The sequence below is a fragment of the Pithys albifrons genome, chromosome 7, assembly GCF_047495875.1.
Source record: "Pithys albifrons albifrons isolate INPA30051 chromosome 7, PitAlb_v1, whole genome shotgun sequence".
NCBI lineage: Eukaryota > Metazoa > Chordata > Aves > Passeriformes > Thamnophilidae > Pithys > Pithys albifrons.
Genome location: NC_092464.1, coordinates 52,388,031 through 52,412,620, shown reverse-complemented (window position 1 = coordinate 52,412,620; position 24,590 = coordinate 52,388,031). Strand labels below are relative to the sequence as shown.

Genomic DNA, 24,590 nt, shown 5'->3' with positions numbered 1-24,590 from the left:
GGCTTTAATAGACATTTAATGTTGTTTAACTGGAAGAAGGAGAAGTGCTTTCCCATTGGAATATTTCTACATTGAAACTCATTGATCACCAATTTCAGAGGGGAAAGGTTAATCCATCAGTTTCTGTAACCAAACGGCACTGAAGGAAATTCTTTAGGTGACATTCTGGATGAACTGAGCTTTCCATCTTTGCAAACAAATGAGTGATATGACAAGCACGGTGTTCAGAACACATTTAACCAATTGATTTTCTCTCCTCTTGTAATAAGATCTAGAGACATATGAAAGAGTGTAGCTTGAACAAAGATTAAAGGAACTGCTCCATACACACGATCGTAGGGGAGCTGCATTATCAATAACAGTACTATAAAGCGTGTAGGCACCCATTCTTTTTCTTTATATAAAGTTTGTTATTGCAATAAATAGCTCTTATTGAACTGCTTGCCTTTTATTTCAGTTTTTCTGAATTTTATTTTGGTCAGCTTTCTGTGGTTTCCCGGTAGATGTTAGGAAAAAATGTTATGTTTTGTTATGGTATTGTTTTTGTACTCACTAGTAAATCCAGGGCAACTCTGGATTTAAAACCAGAATTTATCATCCTTTGGGGCATGGAAAAAAGATGTGAGGGGGAGGGAGGGACCTGACTTCAAGTAGTTTGAAGATATCAAATATATTTTAAAGGTTTGATGTGCATGGCTCCTTACTGTAATGACCCTCATCTTTTTCCTCCCTCTTCCCTGCTTTTTCTCCCAAATTCAGCCCAGCTCTGAGTTTCACATACCCTTCTACACCAGTATCCCTCCAGCAAATGCATCAGCAAATTATAAGTCGTCAGCAAACCCTGGGTTCAGCCTTTGGACACAGCCCTCCACTCATCCATCCTGCTCCAACTTTTCCTACCCAGAGACCTATCCCCGGCATCCCCAGTGTCCTGAACCCTGTCCAGGTCAACTCTGGACCTTCTGAGTCCACACAGGTGAGAGGCAACAAAAGAAACCTTTACACCCCATTAATTTAAAAATTAAATAAATGGCGTTGTCTGGATGGCAATTAATCAGCACTGACACTGAGAGCCTTCGATAACAGTTTTCTTGCAGCTGTAGTGTTTGCACTCACTTTATTATAAATCACAGGAGTGTATGCACAGTTCCTCATTGGTGATGTGCTTTTTAGTCCTTGTAAATATTTCAGTGTGCTGCAGCAGCTTCTCATTCCAAACTGTCTCTCCTGGATCTTACACAGGAACTTAACAGAGGTGAGGGGTAAGAACAAGGGGCAAAACACATAAAAACACAAACATTTTAAAGATTAGCAGCTTCACCTTCAAATCAGGCTGACTGTGATATACACAGGGTCACAGTCTGCCCTCCTGGGACAGGTGTGAGCAACTAAAAGGGAGTAACTCTGTGAGCCAGACAGTAACTCAAAGACAGTGAAGCGGTTTTAAGAGTTTTTTTCCCCTCTGATTTGTGCAAAATTGGATTTACTGAGTTTAAATTGATCATTTCAATAAACCAAGGTGTGTTCTCAAAAGCTGGAGATGAGCAGCAGTGAATCAGGCCCATAATGTAGAGTTTATCACAGTTTGTGGTTTGCCTGTTATTAACTAGTGCTGTTTGTTTCCAGATGACCTGGGATAGGTTATTTATCAGTCTGGGAGCTGTTTATCTCATGGCTAGATTTTACAAATGTAGAAGCAGAACATGCTGCTGTAGGAAACATATTGATTTTTTTGTGGGGTCCATGCAAGTTCAAATATCTCTAAAAGATCTCTGGATTCCTACAAGATTCCATTTGCAGCTGTAGATAATAGTGTTCAGTCTAGCACAGCAGGAGAAAAACAAGATTCTGGCCTGTTCATGTCAGCTATTTTGCTATTGACTTGGGAGAATACAGGACTTCATTTAGGGTTTTTTGTCTGAGTCTCACACCAGTGTTCAGCTTTTCTTTCTATCCACATTACAATGGGAAATGTAGTAAAAAAGCTGAGGTCTTGTGTGCAGATGTTAAATGCAAAATCTTTCCTCCAAGTGTGAAAAAAGGAATGTTGTGTTTATTTGAGCACTTAATGATTCTGCTTTTCAAAGTTGCCTTTCCAGAGTTGTCATTGTGTGGAAATCAAGCTCTTCCTACCCCTCCCTGGCCTGACAAAACAGGCATTAGTTTGTAGCAAGGAATTACATCAAATGGCCCCCTCCCTCTTCCCTTCCTGCTCCGTTACAAGGCTCTTCCACAAGTTAATGCTCTGTAGTTGAAGTACAATTGTAATTACATATCCAATATAATTAACAGAGTAGCTTCTCCAAACAAAGTTGCTGAGCAGATGCTGTGTAGTTTTCTTTGGAACTACATATTTATCCTGGTCTAATTATGTCTTCTTTTGGGGGGAAAAAAAACCCCCACCCACCTGCAACAGAATAAACCCACAAGTGAATCTGCAGTGAGCAGCACAGGAGATCCCATGCACAACAAGCGCTCCAAGATCAAGCCTGATGAGGAGCTGCCCAGCCCGGGAGCAGGAAGCATGCAGGTATGCCAGTCAGGGTGAGCCTTGCATGGCACTGCTGGAGGGAAAAGGGACAGGGTTTCAGGCTTCCTGCCATCCATGTAGTGCACACACGGGATGGAGAGGCACGAAAGTAAACAATAAATAACGGTGGAGGAACCCGGACACCACACACAGATCGTTGTGATCAAGTGAATGCCCCTTATTTCACACTGCACACGGTTTATACAGGGTTAAAGCTACATTCTATTGGCTAAATTGAACCTCACACCATTTAACTGCAAATCCCCTTTGGTTATAAACCATATCTCACAAGTCCAATGTTTATATGAACTCATCCTAGATGTTTTCAGGAACATCTCCAGTGTGCTGTGAGAAACCTAAGGAGTTCTCATGAGAAATCTCCAGGGAGTTGCTAAGAACTCCCAGGGAGGGATCTCTTCCCTACCTGTCTGCAGCAGCTGTGCCCTTGACCATTCTCAGCTGCTTTCAGTCTCACAGGGTCTTCTATAGATCTGAATTGCTCACTCTTGATTTTTCTGTACCAACAAGGCACCTCTGACCAGCCAGAGTGTGCTCAGCCCTGTGTTTGCCCTGGCAAAGTGAACAAGAGGCAGGTCTTTATCGAGGATATGTTTTCTGTTCAGCAAAAATACTTAAGGCCACCTTGAATTTTCCAGGTCTTAGCATTGCACTGAACTGAGCCCCTGGTACTGGGCTCCAGTCTCGTTTGCTGTGCTTTCTATACCAGTTAATGCCACTGGTTTTAGTAGAGTGACTCTTGATTTACAGAGGCTCAGGGGAGATGAGACTCAGAGTCTCAGTCTTGTGAGTGAATGCATGAAAACAAAGTGCAGGTCTGACTAAATCCTCCAGCAGGTTTGAAATGGAAAAATAGCAGAAGTGTGTAATCTGAACCAAATGTTTACACCAACATCTGGCTCTTACCCTTAGCAAATAACAAGCTGGGGAGAATGAGGCACCCTAAGGAACTGAAGGTGGGAAGTCAAAAACCAAAATGAAATACTTTCTTGCCCTGCTCATTCCTTTCATGCACATGTTATGGGCAAGAACAGACTAACAAGGAGGTTGAAAATTACCAGTCTGCTCATGGATGAGTTTTAGTGTGCAAACCTGTCATTATTTTAAAAATGGAAACACTTTGTTTTACTGGTGATCCGATTTGTGTTTAACCCAGGTACTAAAATCAAATTTCAATTAATAAAATTGTATTGAGTAGTCCCTCTTTCATTGGTTGTGCCACTGAATTGAGAGGCAGGTGTACAAATAACAGGCTGCTTAAATAAAGTGTGAGGAAGCCAAACCTTTATGATTTATTTTTAATTGAAATTTAAAGGGATTTTTTTTTTCATAAATTCTCTGCATTGGGTACTTCTGGGAATGAAAAATTTATTTTATATGTGTAGTTTACAAATGGCTTCTGCTTATCAGGCCTGCTTTAGGCTTCTGTATTTTGTAGAATGGATTAATATTGTGAACTGAGAGTAAAATAATCCCCCCCCACCCAGCCCCATCACTGTTCTTTTAATGCTGAAGTAATTCACTCCTCTTTCTCCTCAGTTTCAGAATTTCCTCTCTCTTCTTCTTACCCCTGGTTTTTTTCCCTCTCTCCAGGAACAGCCAGAAGGAATGACCCTGGTAAAAGAGGAAGGGGACAAAGATGAAAGCAAACAGGAGCCTGAAGTGGTCTATGAGACAAACTGCCACTGGGAAGGCTGTTCCCGGGAGTTTGACACGCAGGAACAGCTAGTGCATGTAAGTTAATGGTATTCAGGAACTAGGTTTGAAAACTCCCTGACCTTTTCCAGGGGGGTCAGCTTCTCTGACCCTGTGCTGAGTCAAGTTTCGTAGCTAACAGCGCTGCAAACTGCAGAGGGGTTTATGAGTTTCTGAGAATAAAGAAAACTCGGAGCCACAGTGCTTGACCTGTTCAGTCAGCTAAAGCTTAGTGTAAAATTCAATAAAGTCTTCAACAGAGATTGTAATGGCTCTGATCCTGTAAGCCAGCAAACGCTATTTGGAGTCAGAGACTTTGATAGTTATTGAGTAATTGTAAGCTGGACATGAATGATTATTAACCTTTAGCCAAGTTTGATTTTTTCTCCCCCAAGGAGTTGTAACAGTAGAAATGGGTGAGGGGAATGCTTTCCCTTCCCTTGGGGGGGGTTTGCTATCAATTTACTCTTGTGTGTAAAGTGAAGGGGATTATTTGGCTAAATACATGGAGACTGAATTATGTCAGGCTTTTTAGCAAAAGAAGACTGTATGATCTTTTTTGTGCTACACCAAATATTAGTTGTATCTTCCTTGGGTTTTATTCCTCTCTGCCACTCTCTGAAACAAACAGTTTCTACTCTTTTGTAGTGCTGTAAGCTAGAAAATAAACAAACAAAATCTGGAATATAACATGGCAAGTACAATCCTCACACATTTCCAACCTCAGCTAGCAGCACCTCTCTTAATTACTGGCATCATAAAACATATTAAATACTCTTAAAAATGTGAATTCCCAGTACAGAAAAGAGAAGAACATGTTCAGCAAATAACCAGTGTGTCAGAATTGTGTTTATTTTAGCCAACTGTTTAATACTTTCCTGGATATTGTGCAAAATCTATTCCAAAATGAGGCCACTACTACTGAAATATCTCATTGAAAAATGTACTTTTTCACCCAAAATAAATTAAAAAAACCCCCACCATATATTTCCAAACATTGTGCAAAATGGTGAACTGATCCTGCAAAGGTGACTTTATTAAAGCAATGCCAGGATTCCCTTGTTGGAGTGTGAGAGCCTCTTGGTTTTGCAGTTATTCATCAAGAAGTATTTTCAGGTTCTTGTTATTATTAAATAGTAGCAGCAGCAGTATGATTAATAAATGATTAACAAAAGACTATAAAAACCTAAAATAATATAAAAAATGTGACATTTTTTAAAGAATCCTTTAGAGACATTTTGCACAAATTACTCCCTAACTTTTTAATAGGCCAAAATAAAATGTGAGGAGAAACTGTTTTGGTGTCACAGTATCTATTTGGGAAGAAATGCCACACAAATGGCTGCTGCAAAGGGTCAGAGACTTTTAAATTAAAAGATTAAATATTGTTCTTTGAATTGGTTCTGTGCAAAAAGACCAATTGACATCATCTGGGACTCTGCATAGGCTTTATATCTGTTTTAATTGTAAGGATAAAGCTTTGTGATGCCTGGCAAATCTTTCTCTGTATTCAGAGATTATCCCAGTGATGATGATAAATAATACTCACTGAACTATAGGAAATAAAAGACAAATTCAGAATAAAGATGCCCTTTGTAATTAAAAAAAGGAACAAGATTTTTTGATATTGCTAACATAAAACTTAATGGAATTCCACTGAGCTTGTTAATTTTGTACCTCATATTGTAAAGTGAGTTAAATTGACAGTGTGATAGCCTAGTTGTTTTGCAGTTTTTAAAATTAATTTGTTGGTTTTCGTGGGATTTTTGTAGGAGTTTTGACTACAGCATTATAATTGTCAACAGCAAGACTGAAAAAAAATTTATTTCTTTAGACTCTGCACAGTTGCAATATCCGAAATGTTTTTCTCTAGACATAAAAAAGGAATATAAATTTTTTTTCTGTGATAAAAGTAGTTCTTTTTGGTAGGGCTCAGGATTTAGGTTTGCTATGGTGGTGTTTGAGACTACGAGGTGCAAGTCCTGCCTCGATACCCCGAAGACAATAAATTCATCATCACAACCATCACATTTAAGCAGCACAAATGATGCTGTAAGAGTCAGCAGGACTCAGTGATGGGGCCCTGGCTTGTGATTTCTTTTGCTGCTCTGGCAGAGCCCTGCTGTGGGGACTTGAGCGAGTTCTTTCTGCCCGGAATTGCAAAGGGCTTTAGACATCTAACTCTGTTTGAAGGTCTGGCCGCTCACCCCAGTCTGTCTCTCTGCGTTTTGTCTGCCCTTGATTGCCGCAGCCCTCTGATGTTCCCCTGCAGTGATGAGGGAAGCGAGGTCTGGTCTCACTAGGGCTTCATGGGAAGGCAGTCCTGGTTCTGCTGAGGTGTGTCACTCAGGCAGAAACTGTTCAGCCCCCGAGCAGCAGTCAGGTCCCTGAAAATCTCTCCACTGATGTTGTGGCTTGTGTTATGCCTCCTACCCAAATGCTGGTGGGTAAACCCAAGTAGGTACAAATTGCAGTCACTGCACCTAAATCAGTGTGAGCGCAGTCCCTGAGCTCCTGCCCTGGCAGGTGCGTGTCTGTGCCTGACACAGGATGTGTCTCCAAGGCCTGTGTACACCCTTTGCTCAGCAATATTTACACTGCAGTAGCAGCTGGAGGCGTCGCCAAGCCCAGAGTCTCAAGGTGCCAGATGGCTGCTCAAACACAAGAGAAGGAATGCACCTGGTGTGGGCATGAGGTCTTTCACCCTGCTGCTCTGGGGACACATACATCAGACTGTTTGGTGCTGTCTGGAGGTAGCTGAGCTTCCAAATCTTGCAGCAGAGCTCTGCCATGTCCTGGCTCCATGAGCTGCAGCTCTCCTGGTGATTCCCCAACCACTGGCAGACTCAGCTAAGCCTCAGTTGCTCCAGCCAAGCTTGAAGAGCTGGAAGGTTTTGAAGTACGATGCTGGACAGGATGTCAAAAGTATGGATAACCATCCTGTTTTGTTGATTCTGCTCTACACCAAGGTAAAGGTGTAGATAAAGGCAATAAAGTCTTAAATTGCCTTAGCAAGGCTCATCCAGGTAAATCTGCCATCTTTCTGTGTTGGTTGCAGCCATACATAATAGTAAGAGATCAGACTCAGAATGTTCAGTGGCACAGAACAATCTGTTTGTTATCCAAGCCTTGCATCCTAAAGCACTGAAATTTTAGTGTTACGTGCAGCGTTAAGCGAAGAGATGGAAGTCTGTTTCTAGCTGTTTCTTTTGTTTCTTGAAGGGTTGGGTACCTCTGTGTGAATTCTAGTCATGCCAGGTCGAGCAGAGCTCAGAAGAGCTTTTTCACAATACACAGTGCACACAGTTCATATGAGAGATGTCATTACTCCCACTGATGTATAGGGCATATACACAAGCACACATGCATGCGTTTTGAAAAAGGTAAGTATAAATTTGTGTATATTCTGGTCTTTCTGTCACATGAGGATAGCTTTATTTTTGGGGAATGATAGGACCTCATTTACCTTGAAATCAACTGTAGGTGAATCAGATTCCAGTAGTATCTGCTCTACAAAATGATGTGTGATATAGCATGTGAAATGGTAAATGCAAATAAAATCTGTCTCTGAATATGTAGTATAGCTTTAGACCAGAGATTGCAATTTTGGGCACAATAGTCACCATTTGATGCCATCTCTGTGGCAAAGTCCTGCAGTTATTAATGTAAAGTGTGGTGCCAGTGAAAGTGTTTTTAGGACCCCAGAGACAAAGTTTTCTCTCTGAATTTATGAACAGAACCTGGGCTGCTATGAATAAATAACTGAAGAGCTACCTAAAAGAATCATTATTGACCCACCCAGAAGGGCCTGACACTGAAATGATTTTGGCACGGGTGCTCATATTTTCAAGGGGTATGTGCCACTTAGAATTCAGCCTGGTTAAATTTTCATGATCCATACACCAAAAGGCGAGGTTTTTAAAGCATTCAGACACTCTGCCTTATTTATAGCACCTATCCATCCTTTCCCCCCCTCCTTCTCTTACAGTTAATAGAAAGATTCATGATTCTTCATGGTTGTCTATCTAGCGTCTGACAGTACCGACTGCACTGTTAAAGCAAGTCACTATCTATAATTGATATCCTTCTATGGAATAGGGTACCGGCTGCAATTGAAGGGTTTTGCTGAAAGCTCTTAAATCCTGACAAGTTCTGCCCTTGTTCTGGTTGTCGCTGAGCTGCACTGCTGGGATCCCAGGGTTATTTGAAGTTGAGGCAGGAGGGAGGGGTGGGGGTGGTGGTGTTGCACATTAGCAAAACACAAAGTTGGTGTTAGAGCTACATTAGAGCTGCCACCACGTCCATTTGCCAGGGAGTCTCATTTGCCGTGCATTGCAGTCCTGAAAAGGCTGGTTACATCACTGCTTAAAATGTGTATCGTAGGTTTCCTTCTTTCCCTTCTTATTCTCCTCAAAAATAAAAAAAAATTATTTATTTTAAACTCTCAGTTTGCTGCTGGGTTCTTTACCATTCAGCTGTTTAATTAATTTCTCTGCCCAGCGAGATATTATAATTGGGCTTAGCTGAGCTCGAGTTTGTTTTAAATACGTGATAAATGCACTCGAGCACCCAGAAGCTAAGAAGATATTGTATATATTTATAAATCTGCTTTTTGTTGCAGTTTGTCTTTTTTTCCCCCAGAAATCAGTTTAAGAATAAAATATTGCAAAAGGGCTAGACGCCAAAGATAAAAGTTTGTTTAAGAAAATTATCCTTCAAGGAAATGACTGAAGTTATTGTTAAATATTAATACAATGGCAATCAGAAAAACGCAGCACTGCCTATTTCTCATCCCCCTTGCTGCGTAGCCGTGATGATAATTATTTTTTTATTCAAAAACATGCTTGAAGAACTGTAGAGCTATTTTTTGTTAGTGTTTTCTCCTTAATTGTGCAGCAATAAAATTCTCTCATTGTTCTTACATTTGATTAGATGAGATCAAAAAGCCCTAAACTGGCAGCAATGGTTTCCATTCAGGATTCCACTTGCTGAGGTCTTCCTGCCTGTTTGCAAAGACACAGTGACAGGATCAACCCCTGGGGCAGCTGCTGGAGTGAGTATCTATTATGGAATGAGGTACCTTAATCAGTGCTGTGCACCTCAAAACTTGTAAACATGACTGATCAGGAGGTGGGGAACACACCACCCTCTGAAGGATTAGAGTGGGTCATTTTGGATGCCCAGAAATAAGGGACTCTCAAAGTCAAGAGACTTGAAAGTCTCACTCCCTCTGCTTCCACACTGTCTTTGACCTGTGGCTTCTTCCTGAGCTCCTCTCCTATAGGAGAGCAGTAGGTATGGACTGGAGAAAGCCAGTTTTTCTCTAAATAAAGATCCAACTGCAATAGGAGGATAAGCCAGATTAAAGCAGTTCCCCTGAGTACTGGCTGTGGTGGCAAACCTGTAAGTGACCCTGAGAGTTGTGCAAGAGGAGAAGGTGCCCTGTGAGGAAACAGCCACCAGCTGCCCAGGCTGGGTGCAGTTGTGTGAGGAGGCACCTGTGCACACATCTGCCCCAGCAGCCACATTATCCTTTCTGCAATAGTGGTTTCATTTCTCTGGGAGCTGGGGGTGTGCTTGCCGACTGGTTGTGATGTAGGTGAAGTCCCAGTTTTGTGAAGCAAGTCCCTTGCAATCCCAAAGGGGTGTAATTACACATCCCACTCTGCGTGCTTCTCAAAATAAGTTCAGGGCAGAGATTTACTTAATTTTTAATTCTCCTTTGCAGAGGCAGTTTTCGGTATATTTTCATTATAGTTTTATTTGGCTCTAATTCAGTAACACAGAGAGGCTTCAGCCCATTCGCAGTCTCATTGTGCGTGGCAGTGACAGCTACTGCCCTGGAAGGTTCAGAAATGTTTCCTTTAAATTGAAAAGAGTAAGGAATAGATAAGAACATGAAATCCATTATAGTAATAATTTTTTTCCTGACAAAAGGAGAATGTTTTACGTACAACAGAAAAGGGGGTTTTGTTGGTGATTTTATTCTGCTTCATCTCATTTTATTTTTTACTCAGTGGGGCCCAGACCCCAGCTCTTACTTTGAGAAGCAATGCTGTGGCCAAAAGACAAGCCCAGGGCTTGGGCTGAAAGTTGTGGCAGCATGGAGAAGGCAGGGAGCTGCTTTAGAGGCAAGCAAGTGCTGTAGGAAGGTTTTTTTCCAGTTTGTGCACTCCTTCAATATATTTGATCTTTGTAGCTGTGAGGGAACGGGGAAGAGAGAAAGGGAGAAGAGATTATAGAAAATAATCATGAGAAACACCTGCCCAGAAGTTTTTAGATTGTGAAATCTCTCCCTCGCTGCCTATTTAAAGACTGAGTTCTAATTAAGACACCACCTTACTGTGCTGGATTATAAACTGCTGAACCCATCATTTTGAGCTGTGCCAGACTGGTTTAGTCATTTATACACCAGCAATTTATTACATGGCATAGGAAAGCCAGTAAGCAGATCTATGCCCTTGAGTCCATGTTCATTCTCTCTTGGTTTCCGTTTAGGTACCTAACACAGACTTGTTTAGATGAATCAGGTCTTTAACCCCCCATCAAAGGTAACAAAGGTAACCATGTTGGGTTGTTGGGGTTTAAGGTTAAGTAACCGCAGATGGACCTCATTGCTGTTTTGGAGCCTCAGGAGCCCTCAGGGTCTGGCACGACCCCTGTTTGCCTTCTCAGCACATCCTTGTTCTGCGCCAGTCACCGTGATGCCCTTTGCCTTCCAGCAGCGTTAAAAGTCATCAGTGCTGCCTTGTGAAGGGATCTTATTCACTCTGGGCTTGACCCAAAGGCCAGCTGTGCTTTGGCTCAGGTCCTCTTAAGCACTCCACTCCACAAGCACATGGGCAGTTTCCTTGCCTGCAGTCTGGCTTTTGATGAATCGCAGAGGAGAAGGGGGGAAAAAAATAAAGTGGGGATTTCTTTTTTGATAGAGAAAGGTTTACAAAAAAATAAATCCACCCTAATCTGTGAAGTATTAAGAGGGGATTTAGAGAGAGAAATGTAATCATTTTTTTATTTTAATTCCTCTGTAATTAGCATTTCTTTCACAGCATTAGGAAAACTTGTTGTTAGCCTGCTGCTGCCACGGCTTCTGTCTGGATGAGTTGCCAGAGTCGTTGTCTTTGAATGGGTGTCCCTGAAAGAGGTTGTTAAAGTATGACATGTCCTTTAAATAGCACTTCTTTTTCACTGGTGTGTGTAGGGATGGCCAGAGCTCCTCCTGTGCCCTGAGAAGTTACTCTGTCCACTCTAACCAGAGTAAGTTGGCACTTGGGTGGAAAGGGCTGTGCACAGCACTCATCAAGGTCTGACCTTGCTCCGTGCTTGTAGTCACACAGCACTCCTTAGGGGTTTGTGGACATACATACTTATTGGAAGTGTTTCTTTTGCCTGAGAAGTCAGCTAGTGAACTCTTCCAGGTTCACTGCTATTTCATAGGTGACTTCCAATTTTGGGGAAAAGTGTGGGATGAGAAGCTGCCAGCTGAGTCCCAGGGGAGCCCATGACTAATGACAAGTGGACAGTCAAGAGTAAAGCTGCAAACTGAGCTGGTGCTTTGGCTCCTGACTCTTGTTGGCACAGCACAGAGATAAGAGAAGAGGGAAGTCCCTGTCTGTTGTTTTTTTTTTTTGCTGCCTTGGAGCTGCAAGAAGGGTAAGGCTTGTGCATGCACTTCAGACACCTTTCACTCATAACCAGCAGTCCGGGATAAAGCAGATTCCCCTGGACAGAGCTGTTCTTTCTGTGCAGCTTTCTCATGCCTTGCTACTGTTAAGTGATTTGCTGATACGAAGCCTGTGTTGTTAGGGTGAACAAGTGGAAGATCTACCTTGATTAGTTTGGTATGATGTGTCTCTGCATTGCTTTTGTCACCCACATTCTACCCAAAAGATCTACCCACAGAAAACCAATGCTGGGAAGAACAGAAATATATGAGTGCTGGCCCAGCTGCATGTGGGAGTGCTTTTTCTGGGAGAAAAGTGTCAGATTAGCATGCATGAAAGGAGGTAGGGACAGTCAAGTTAAATACAGGCAGGAGTGCAGCTTCTGCGTTTGGTTTGGAGAGGACTGTGCTGCAGGGATTCGTTTTTGCAGTCTCTATTGTTTGTGTAACCACTTAACAGAAAGGAAAAAAAAGGGAGATGGGCCTTTTATCGTGGCAAAACTAATTTAGCATTTTCCATGCTGAAACTTTAGTGTGAGCATGACTTTTCTTCAAGATGTCGGGTACCTAATCTCTAAAATGAATGGGTGGTGGTTTTGTCAGGAGTGGGTCCTCTGGTGGCTTGCACTGTAGGTATGAGGTCTGCATACACCATTCTTATGTGTATCACAGGGCTGAGATGCTGCAGTTCTTGGTGAGATAAAGTAGTCAAGCTGAAAATGAAACAAAGCTCTAACTGTATCCCTCCTTGTGTTTAGCAGAGATAAACTACAGTGGAGTCTCAGTGCTGCTCCGTTTGGCTTCTGGCAGCAGCTTTAATTGGTAAAATGCAGATTTTTTTTTTGATCAAGAGAGGATTATTCTTGTTATCAGTCTGGAGCATCTTATTTCAAGATGAAAAGGCTTCGCTGAATTACAGATGCCAACATTTTTACAAAGCACTTTGGCGATTGACATCTCAAAGAGAAAGTATGATTTATTAGCCTGTAATGGCCAACACTCAGCACTGGGCTAGGTCCCACTGATTTGTGAAATTGCTTAATATGAATTGCCTTTTTGTGTAATTCAAGCCCCAGCTTTTTCAAATAAACTTAGAATATAAAGTGTATGAAACATTACATACCTGGAAAGGGGGAAGGGTGATGGGGCTGTGTAGCTAAAAAGAAAAGAAAGAGGAAGAGAGAGGGAAAGAGTGAGAAAGAGAAGAAGGAAGGAAGGACGGAAGGAAGGACGGAAGGAAGGAAGGAAGGAAGGAAGGAAGGAAGGAAGGAAGGAAGGAAGGAAGGAAGGAAGGAAGGAAGGAAGGAAGGAAGGAAGGAAGGAAGGAAGGAAGGAAGGAAGGAAGGAAGGAAGGAAGGAAGGAAGGAAGGAGAGGGAGGGAGGGAGGGAGGGAAAGGAAGGAAGGAAAAGGAAGGAAGGAAAAGGAAGGAAGGAAAAGGAAGGAAGGAAAAGGAAGGAAGGAAAAGGAAGGGGAAAGAAAGAAAGAAAGAAAGAAAGAAAGAAAGAAAGAAAGAAAGAAAGAAAGAAAGAAAGAAAGAAAGAAAGAAAGAAAGAAAGAAAGAAAGAAAGAAAGAAAGAAAGAAAGAAAGAAAGAAAGAAAGAAAGAAAGAAAAAGAAATGAAAAGACAAGAAAAAGGAAGACCTACTTCTAAATCCATCTTGGTGGTGCTTTTTTACAGTAGTTTGGTTGATATGTTGGCAGGGTAAAGATTAATAACAAGCCTTGTCGCTATCAGTACCTGCTTGTCGATTCTCTGTAACAGGGCTGTCTGTTCAGCATGGAAATTATTGATTAAATAAAAATTGCTATTAGATTGTGATGTGATCCATAATCACAAACAATGGTGGACATTCTTCTTTCAGATCCCAAGCCATGCATCAAGTTTCCCCTTGCAGCAATTTATATTGTGCTGACACTCGCACCCATTAGGCTTTTATCCTCTCCTACATGTGCCAAGAAAGCACTAACAGAAAGAGCAGCAGCAGCACAGCAGCAGGTAGGCACTCACTAAATTTTCAGAGAAGCACAGCACAGATAAGTCCACCCTTTGCTTCTCATTAGCACCTTCCCTCACCAGTGATTCCCACTGGACAAGGGCAACACACCTGGAATGCGTGCAGGGAGACCCGGTATGGTTTGGTGGCTTTTTATTATTTTAGGATTCTGGAGCATGAAGGACAAATGTCTTTCCTGTATTTATTTAGCTCTGATGCTTCCTAATTTGAGGAATCCAGGACTGGAGTGCATCACTTGAGGCTGAATTAATTAAAATGGTAGTATCTCACTCTTCCCCAGCACATGTGAGCACGGTTCCAACTTTCTCTTTCCTGTGAAAGCCTTTGCTAAAACTAAAGGAAACTTAGTCAGAAATGGTTTTGAGAGTTTAGGTGCTTATAGGAGCTTCTCTGCCCCTTTGTTTCAGAATACTTTAACCAATATTTGTATGTCAGAAGTGATCAAGCCCACCCAGCCTGGCTGCTGGGGAGAGGCATCCCTGTGGCTCTGGACTGTGCACTGTAGATTGTTTTCCCAGTTACCAGCACGAGGCAGGATTGCCACAAGAGTTCTGTACCTCTGAACAAGAGCTGGGAGTAGAGAAACTTAACACACTGTGGGTATGCAGTGATTGTTGTTAGTGTAAGCTTTCTTAAATTTGCCATTGGGATTGTGTTTGCAGATCTTTCTTGTGCCTAAACTATTTCTAATATAACCAAGAAACCCCTTCCTGCAGTATTTGGCCATTTGCTACATTACACTCAACTCAAAGAGTGTTTTAACAGTGAGCTTGGCTTACTTCATTATGCAGGGCAAGGAAGAAGTTTTCAGGCTTGGCCACTGCCATTTAAATCGAGAGAACACTTCATTTTGCAAAGCTGGAGCCTTGCACACCTCACTCCAGTGCAGCCACTCTCTCTGCATGGATCAGAGCCAAAGGATTATCAGCCAGGAAATTAATTGCCAAGGGAATTCCAACACTTATGGTTAGTAAAAAAAAGTCTGAACAAAGAAGTGTGTTTTATATCACATTAGGAAGGCACCAGGCTCCATCTCTGGCAAGTTTTTGGCTGAGCAAGAGTTATAGAAATGCAGAACTGCCCTCTGGTTTACTGCTGCAGACTCCTGTGGTTGGCTGCCAGCACAAGTCTGTCCTATTCAGATGGTGCCACAATGGTATACAGGAGAAGATATGAATCTTTGAGATAAATCAGACAATTTAGGATTGAGTTTTAGTTACCCAAAGCACCTGTAAGTTCACTGGAGGTCAGTTAAAGTTAGTATATGGAATGCAGGGCAGGAAAAAAACCATGACCTTGGCTCTTTTGTGAGTGTGTCAGGTGATACTCCCACGTTCTAGAAAGAAATCCTGCACAGTTTTCATCCCAGGAGCACAAACGTGTCTTTAGTCTACCTACAATGCAGGACTATTTATGTCATATATGAGAGGATAGAAAAATGTTATCCCATGGCAAAAAGAGATGAAAGAAGGTCTCTGCTGCTTCATGAACCTCAGTTTCACTTCTAACACAGGACAGAGATACTTGCTAGCCCTGAATTTGCCAGAAAGTGGCAGGGATGATCAAGCCTAGCACAGATGCAAAAGGGAAATGTCCTGTAGAAAAAATCCAAGGCAGGTCCCAGAGAAGCAATAAACTGTTGCACATGCTCAAGCTTGTTAGAAATGTTTCTTGGAGGTGTTAGGTGGAAGTGCCCCAAATACTTTCTCCAGTTCAGTTGTGATGTCATGGCTTTAACACACTGCTGCTTATGTCCCCCACTGAGGCTGGATTAATTCTACCAGGATCTCCTCTGTGATGAAATAAAAGTTAAAGCATAATAATGCCTAGTAAAGATTTTGGCATTGCTTATGACCACCAGAATTTTTCTTTGTAGTTTCTGTGCAAAGGGCTGGGTGTTTTTAAGTCACTATATTCCTGGTTTTCTTAGGGGCATTTTGTGCCTTGCATTGCAAAAAGTGGATCTGGCATTATCTCCTAATCTAAACTGCAGCTTTCTTAGTTTATGTATAAGGAGACACTAAGTGCATTTATTGGAGGGAAAAAAATCCTGTTATTCAATAGTCTCTTTCTGCAGACAAAGAATTGGTATTTTTATCACACAGACAATTTGTATGTGTCCGTGTGGCAAGCATAGGGATCTCTTTAAAAAAAGGCTTAGAAAGATTTCCTGATTGATTTACCCAGGAAGATCCTGCTAAGGAATATATTTTCTTTCATTTTGAGTGGATCACTATTAGCTGTGCTGTAATCAATAAAGTACTAAAAGTAGAAGAAAGTGCATGGTTTTATAAAATCTGGCCCAAAGTTAAACTAAGGGAGGTGCCTGTTGTTCAGCAAGTCCTGTCTACATACTTAGTGCCCATATGCTTAACACACCTTGAAAAGCAGATCCCATTTAAATATCTGACATTTGCCTTGCTATTTCTCCACCTTAGGAGCATAGGATTTTCAGTAAAAGAGACAGTGGTTTAACTTTTTTTGTAAGGGATCAAGTATTTTACTAGTCCTTCTGCGTAGATAGATGACCAGTTGTATCCCTCTGGGAGTTTGGAAGACTCCAAAATCTTGTTAAAAGGCTGCTTTTTAGCTTTTCCTTTTTCTGTCTTCCTTTCATAGATTTTTTAGTTGGCTCATGTGATTAAACAGTTTGTCTCTGCTAATATAAAATCATATGAAGCTGCTGTAATATATGGTTACACTTTAACTCAAGGAGTCTCTTTAAAGTGTTTACAGGGTATTTCCAAACTCGTGCACTGAAAGGCAGTGTAAATTTTAACAGATTTTTGTCGTTAAAGCCTTGCAATTTTTATAAAACAGCTCTGGCTTTATATATTCATTTGGTGCACCAGTTGCTGGGATATTTTGCAGGGTATTTTTTTACTTCCAGTTTTTTGTTCTCTAAGCATCTTTACTCCTGAGCTTTTATTTCTTGGCTCCGACCACTCCGGTCTGTGCCGTGGAATGTAAAGACTAGAAATCTCATCCAATTTTATTTTCTTGTGAACATGCCCTATGCTAAAGGAGAATATTATTACTTTTAGCATGGTTTGAACCCACAGCTCAATAACTAACTCTAAGAGCTGCTAAAGCCCCACTCCTGCAGAGAGCTCAGTGTGTTTGGACCCAATCGAGTTTAATGGGCTCCAGGCAGCTCACAGAACCAAGCCCTTGGCTGGGAGCAATGGCTGGAATTTATCAAAGCCAAACAATATGGGGGGAAGAATAGTTAATTTCAGGTTTAATATATACAGCAGGTTTGATTTCCATTGAAGTCAGATGAGTTATGGTGGCAGGAAGGAGGCCTATAGTTTTTTGTCTTCTGCAGCAATGTGGGAAAACATCCAAAGTATTTAGTTCTGCCTCCTGTGGGCTGGTGTGCTTCTTTCAAAACCAGGATGGTATTTTCATTCTTCATACTATTTGCAAATAAGATGAAATACTTTATTTTACTGCCTCTTTGGGATTACTTCCTTCTCCTGTGTGCTGGCAGGAGTCCTCTGTGGTCTTTGTTTGCCAGTGAGAAAAATCCAGAAATAGAATATGTATTTTTTAAGTGTGTTATGCTAACATCTGTAGCAGTGCTAAGTGTCAGGCTGTTCAAGTTTTTCTGAGTTGTTTTTTTTTTTGAGGTAAGTCCTGGTTTTCATGTGTGTTTTTATTAAAGATTATACACAGCTGTATGTGAGCCCAGGTTTGTAAAGAAGAAAGTCATCCATTGCTTCCGTTGGGTACTGCCCGTGAGGGAGTATTTTAACATGGTTTTCCTGCAAATTCTGTAACAGTTGCACGTAAAATCAATTTTTATCCTTAAATGCAAAGATCATGAAGCAGAAAATTTTGAAGTTGAGCCTCAGGTGGTTTTCTTTCCTTCCATATTGTCACTCCCAGAAGGTATCAGAGAGTAGTTTTTCTAGGCAACATTCATTGGCAAACTCAGAACCAGTGAAGGGCAGATGTTTGGATATAGGCCAGTCTTTACCCTCTTCTCATCCAGCTGTAGGAAAACCCTCTCTCATTTGCACACTATTGCTTTGATGAGTTTGAGAGAGGAATGTGTAATTTGCAAGGGGTGTGGAGCTCTTTGCAAGGCAGATTTCCTCTCTTGTGAGCTTGGGACTTGAACAGGCACTGCACCTCCTTGCAGTCTTGCTGTAGAGCTGTTTCCTGAAGGCAGGAGTCCATCCTGCAGCTCAAGCTGCAGAATTCCTGCTTGTGGCCACCTCTCAGAAAGCCTGTGGGAAGGGCTTGTATGCGTGTGTGATGGAGAAGAATGGAAGGAAGGCAGGCAGACCAGGCTGGAGATCATCACTGCAGGGCTAGGGTATAGGATTCAGGAGAAGACCACCTTCATTTGCTGTTGCATTGTAAAGACCAACATCACAATTTCATCACTTAAGCGGCAGAGGGTCTTCAACCCTTCAGCAAATGGAGTTTGTTCAGTTTCTTCTTCCAGCCCTGGCCTTTTGAGCTAAATTTGAATTCTCCATTGCTGGTGCACACTTCACCTGTCTTCTTTCTCCCTCTGCTTTTCTCCTTGCTAGGCTGTCTTGGGTCTCTTGGTTTATGCTGCAGGCACCATATTACTCTAAACTTTTCTCATGTGACCTTTACATAGAAGACATTTAAAATGTGGGTGTAATTTGGGGACCTAAATGTAAAGAGCCTAAAAACTCAAAGTAAAAGTGAGCCTAACATGGTTGCATAAGATGATTTTTGTCAAAGTGATTTCTGTGCATTGCTGAAGTCTTGGTGAAGTTGTAAGTTGTAATGGAGTTCCGTATGTAAGGTTGTCTTTTACCAGAGATAAAACCCTACAGCAAAAGGGTTTCCTGCTGTTAGCACAGTAGTTTACATGCTCAGGGCAGCTCTTGATCTGTGTGTTCAAACATACACAGTTTACATCCAGGAAGATATTGGAGTGGACTGAAGTTTGAGCAGAGCTGACCAGTGCCCACACAGTGGTGTGAAGCACATAACCCAACCTGCAGGGGCTGTGCTCAGGCAGAGGCAGCTGGGAGGGAATGCAGGCAGCAGACAGGCAGGAGAAGGTGGTTGGGAGAAAGGCCAGGAGTGGTCAGCCTGTGCTTGGCCCCTTGGACTCTTCCAGGAGCAGGGCAGGGGCACTTCTTCCTTACAGGCTCCTCCATCGGGGTGCCCCAAGAGCTTTGTCATCCTCATCAAACCCTGTTGCACCTTCCCCTGCTTCAGCAGGTCTCAGAGAGCAGGACTCACCCTTGGAGGGCAGAGACTTAACAAACATTCCCTTTGGAGGAGAACAGTTTTCTTGAGCATTTGACTTGTGGTTTCCACTATCAATTTCTTCACTTCTCTGTTGCACGTCCCTCACAAAAATTCAATTAGCCTGTCCTTGGGTAGGTCACAGACTGGGCAGTTGGTTGAAGAGAGAAGTGGAGCTCTTTTCTTTTGTAACATTGCAAAAGTACTGAAGCTGGGATTCCTTGTTTGAACTAAGGCAAATGCAATACAGAGCATCAGTGCTGGAGGAGCAGGTAAAGCCCAGTTATCACAGCACCACGCACTGAAAAATTACTTCCATACAGCTGGGAAAAAAACCCAAAAAACCAAGAGTCAAGAAAGCTGGAACTCCTGTAACATGCCAGCTTCACCTGTTAACCTCCCAGCTAGTAATAAAATAATGCAAGCTTCAAGAAAGACAAGGCTCTTGATTTTAGACAGAGTTATGGAAGAGAGTATCAGAGAAGAAACAAAGCTGAGAGTCATCAAAGCATCTTTCCTACCACTGTAAAACTGGAATGATTACTGTCCACAACATTGATATTGATGTTCTGGCAGAATCTCATTTATTAAGTTTTCAGGTTTGGCAAATAAAGATGCAATTTCTGCCCGTTGCTTTATAGCTGCACGCTCTGCCACAGGAAATCAAGGCAGAGCTGTAAAACATTGCCCTTGCTGGAGCTGCATTTTGCTGCTAACAGACTTAACTGTACTGTATCCGTGCATATATGTATATTAAATGAAACAAGAACAAGATGTGATCTTATTGGGAAAGAATCCCCGCAATATCCCAGAAGTTCCACTCACTCCGCAGAATATCCCAGAGCCTCCCAAAAAGCTGTCCAAACCCTGGAAACAGATCCAGGCTGAGGGAGTCTGTTCACAGCCTGACGAGCGAGCTGTGTTTGCCCTGTTGGTATTACATCCCATCCTTACTGTATAACTGCTATAGCAGAGATTAAAAGGAGGTCATGCTGTATTATGAACCACTGTCTTTATTTTTAGGATTAGATAACTCTTCTCTTCCACGCCTCCCACCACTGATTCTCTTTATGTCCTAAGGGCAGATCCTTTCTCTTGGGTCAGGAATGTAATAAGGCAGGTTTTCCTCTCTCCAGGATATTGTGTCTGTCTCACTGTGTTTAAATTGCCACAGAAAGCTCTTCTGAGCAAAATACAGTATTTTCTTTGTACAGGAGCCAATGATTGACGTATCCTTGGGGACTTCTCTGTCTTTAGCATTTAAACATACAAGTTGGATATGTTTAACCTATTGATAGGCAATGAAGACAACTACAGAATTTATTGCAAGAGAACAAAAGAAAAGCAGAAAGAAAACATCTTCTTTTTAACTGGGGGATTGAGAACTTTTATTGCTGTTGTTGAGGAAGAGAGATGAAAAAAATAATCAGACCTATATTTCAGCTGAAAGAGGGAGATGAAAAGAAAAGAGTCTTGGTGAGTTATGTCCTTTGAATTAGCATGTTCTTGTTTATTAGGAGTACAGTTTCACATTTAGAGAATGAGACTTCTCCAAGCCCATACATAAAAAGTAATTTGATTCATCGTGGCTTTTTTAAACAGCGTTTGAGGCAAAAAAAGATAACTCCTGCTCAGGGTAATAGTAAACACAAAATGCAAAAATTCATTAATTATTGTTAGTTTGATTACTCTTGGTCTTTGTGAATTCCTTCCTTTTCAACTTGTATGCCCCATGAGACTTGGACAGTCTCTTTCCAAGTGTTTCACTGACCCCAGATTTTGGCTAAAGTTTTAAATATGAGTGTAAACCCAGACTTCTCCCAGTGGCAGCTGTGCTGGCCCAAGACAACTGTTGACCCCAACTGTTTGTTGCATTATCTCTGAGGTTCTCTTCAGTCTTCCCTTCCCTCAGACACTGGAGTCCTCCTTTCTTACTGTTTCCATCCTCTCCTCCAGCTGTTGGTTTCTATGCTGCCCTTCTCCTGTGCCTGTCATCCCTGTCTGTCTACTTACAAGGGTTGTCCCAAGCTATAAATCATCATCATTTTTCAGTTGACTTAGACTTCTAATTTTGATCCCTCCCTTTCTTCATTGACTGCTATTGCCAGTTCCCAAGGGACAGAAATGGGTCTCCAGAACAGCATAGTAATAAATAAACTTGGAGCATGAATTCAGCTGGAGTGCTGAGTGAAGTCTCTTTTTATTCTTATAACTAAGTATTCAGTCATGGACACAGAATTTGTATGTTAAATTTGTAAAATAGTTTAAGTTATATTTCCCATTTTCCACATGCTTCACTCCTTTTTGAAATAACCATCTTTTAAACTGAAACTGTATTTAGGGATTTAACTTTTCTTAATAAATAAAACATTGTAGTCACACTGGAGTTACAAATATTTGCAGTATATATATATTTTTTTTCATGCTTTTGTCCTAGTTCTGGCTGGGATAATTCTCTTCATAGTAGCTGGTACGTGCTGTGTTTTGGATTCAGTATGAGAATAAGGTTGCTAACACGCAGATGTTTCAGTGCTCACCCTAAGTCAAGGACTCCTCAGTTTCCCATAGTCTGTCAGGGAACAGGTGCACAAGAACTGAGAGTGCACACAGACAGAAATATCTGTCCCAGGCTGGCCAAAGGGATATTCCATAGCACAGAACCTCAAACTCAGGACATAAACTGGGAGAAGTTGGCTGGGATGCACCAACAGCTGCTCAGGGATATGCTGGGATCAGTGAGCAGGTGGTGAGCAAGGGTATTGTGCATCACTTGTTTCTGTTGGATATTATTCATCTCTCTCTTCTTGTTATCTCCCATGTAACTCCAAAATATCTGATTATGAATTGAGGTAGGCCACTAGTCTTCATTTAGGTTTACAACCATCACCAAATCTAGGGGGAGCAGGGGACTTAATTTGTTAATACTGGAAAGCTTTAAAAATTAAGTATTGAGATTGAGTGACAAGATCAAACACTGTCAGGTGAGGAGTGCAGTGCACAGGCAGAGTATTTAGTGTATTCATTATTGCCAGGCATTGCTTTTAAGATCCAGCTGATCTTAACTCTGGGTATTCCATTTCAGCAAAGGTGTCAAGACTGTGGAGGCATTGACCTGTTTTGGGCCTGATCAGCAAATGGTATGAATTGTCATGTTGCTAACCAGAATTATCAGAGATCCATCACAAGGACATTTCTTAAGTCTTCCATAAAGTATGAAAAACAACTGTAAGAACTCGATTAGAATAACAATAAATACATCCAAAGGGAAGGAAGCAGGACTGGAAATAGTTATCTGAGCTTCTCCTCAGTCATTTGCCTACTCAGAAGTGCAGAGTTCTTCATGTATAGCTATAGCTTCAACTTGACTTTAGGAACTGCAACCGGCTTAAGCATTTATGCCACCATAAAGGCTTAAAGCAGCTTAAGTGCTTCTTCCATCTCAGGAACTAAAAATGGCTTAAGTAGTTATGCCACTCTAAGGACACGAGGTCAAAAGTGTACTCTCGACTTGAGCAGCAGGGAGGAGACTTTGGTCTCTTGTGGATGTTTAGCCTTGTTGTGCTTGCAAATGGTCTTCAGTAAGGAAGGGGCACTCAGGATCCATACCTATTTTCCATCAGATAAGAGGAAATTAAAATGCATGCATCGTTCTAACAGAGAGTCACAGAGGTTAGAGAGAGGCTCGATTGCAGTGATTGGAATGTGTCCGGAAAGTCTGCTGGGGATTTCACTCCATGGAGATGCATTTTTTTCCCTCCTCACAATGAGATTTCTTTTGTCACAGGATATTTCCTGGCTCACCAGGACCTCCTTTATATCCTGACTTCTTTACAATGCTTTTGTCTGTTCATCTTGCTGTGGATCTTGGAGGCAATCTTTCTCGAGATGTTAATGAGATGGTAGAGATGCCTGCCTGATGTCATCTCTCAGTTGCCTGACTACCTAAAATGGTAACAAGGAGCAGTGATGAGTCGTGTATTGCATCCCTGGGGAGCTGGGAAGCTTGGGTACTTGCTTAAGTGCTGCCCTGTCACTTTTCTGAACACTGATATTCTTTTTGCAATCACTCAGCCATCTCAGGAAGCTGTGGAGGTCAAGAATCTCAGAAGTATGCACACCACTCATGAACAAGTGACTACTCTTAGTGGGAATCAGAGATCTAAATACTTCTGTGCATGTGGGATTTCGCTTTCCTGGGCCTTAAATGCCTCTACTGTGGCCATAGTAGAAAATATGATTTCCTGAGGTTTGTTACTAGGAGGAGTACAAGGGGCTTTGGTAATAGGCTCAAGTCTGAAGGTAGTGACAGATCTGACTTACACCCCAAGTGGTAGCAGGGAAGTTTGAATTCTGTTACACCAAGTCTGGGGAGCTCTGGTGTATTCACACTGCTTTGGACAAGAAGGTTGAAGTTGTACTGAAGCAGGTGAAGAGGCTGAGAGAACCACTGAGGAGGGATGGACTCACACAGTCCTCAAAGCGGCAACAGGGAACCTGGGAACAAAGTCATGGACAGGACACAGAGACCTCTGCACCTCAAGCCAAAACAGGGTAAGAAAGGGAATGAAGACTTGGTCCTTTTTGAGAAGACTGGAAGGAACTAGTTTATTTAATCCAGCAAATGAAGACAGAGAGGAGAGTGCTGTCTGCCAGTTAGTTAGGGTGGGGAAGAGAGAGAACTAAACACTGCAGGGAAGCAGAGCTGTTTAAGCTAAAGGATAGTCTTGGCACAAGAACAAATGAATATAAATTGGCCATGAATAAATCAAAGCTAGAAATTAGTTGCTAACCAGCAGAGGGGTGAGTTCCTAGAAGAGCCTTCCACCAGGAACAGGAGGAGCTGATCACCAGTATACTTAGAAGATGAAGCTTGCTCTGTTTATGTAGGTGTAGTGGGGCTTTCCTACACATCAAATGCAGTGGCTCTGCTGGTTTGAGGGACTTTCTGTTGCAGTACACACACACATCTGTGCTAGTTGTCTTAAACATTGCACTGCTTTATGTTAGTAGAGCTTTAGTGAGAAGTTATTTAGCACTTCCTTTTTAATTTTTTTTTTTATAATACAGGGAAATAACTGAGAAGATAAAAGCCTGAAATTGTCATTATATAACTGAAATTGAATCAAATCTTGGCAATGGGGATATGCCTTCCACTTTGCCACCAACTTGCCACATTGTACCAGAAAAGCGTGGTTTCCTCCCGGTTTTCTCCCAGGTTACCTCAGGGTAGTGTGTTAGAAAGCAGAACCAGGAGATTTTCCCAATGGCTTCAACTCCAGCCATCAAATAACACTTTGCTTTCAGATGCAATCCCGGTTGCAATGACACCCTTTTTCTGTTGTTCCTGACTTTTTCCATGGAGATTGACCACGGTGAGAGCACATTTGGCCTTTGTCTATGTACTGAATAGCTAATGGGTACCAAGCA

At 41.9% G+C, this 24,590-nt stretch overlaps 1 protein-coding gene across 3 annotated transcripts in view; it reads left to right on the top strand.

Moving 5' to 3' along the window:
- Positions 1-24,590, top strand: part of GLI3 (GLI family zinc finger 3) — a 291,398-nt gene that overhangs the window by 246,367 nt on the left and 20,441 nt on the right. For all 3 annotated transcript variants that reach the window (XM_071559578.1, XM_071559579.1, XM_071559580.1), the window contains 3 exons: positions 760-976; positions 2,417-2,530; positions 4,142-4,282. In XM_071559578.1, coding sequence (XP_071415679.1) covers positions 760-976; positions 2,417-2,530; positions 4,142-4,282 — 472 coding nt within the window. The remainder of the gene's footprint in view (positions 1-759; positions 977-2,416; positions 2,531-4,141; positions 4,283-24,590) is intronic.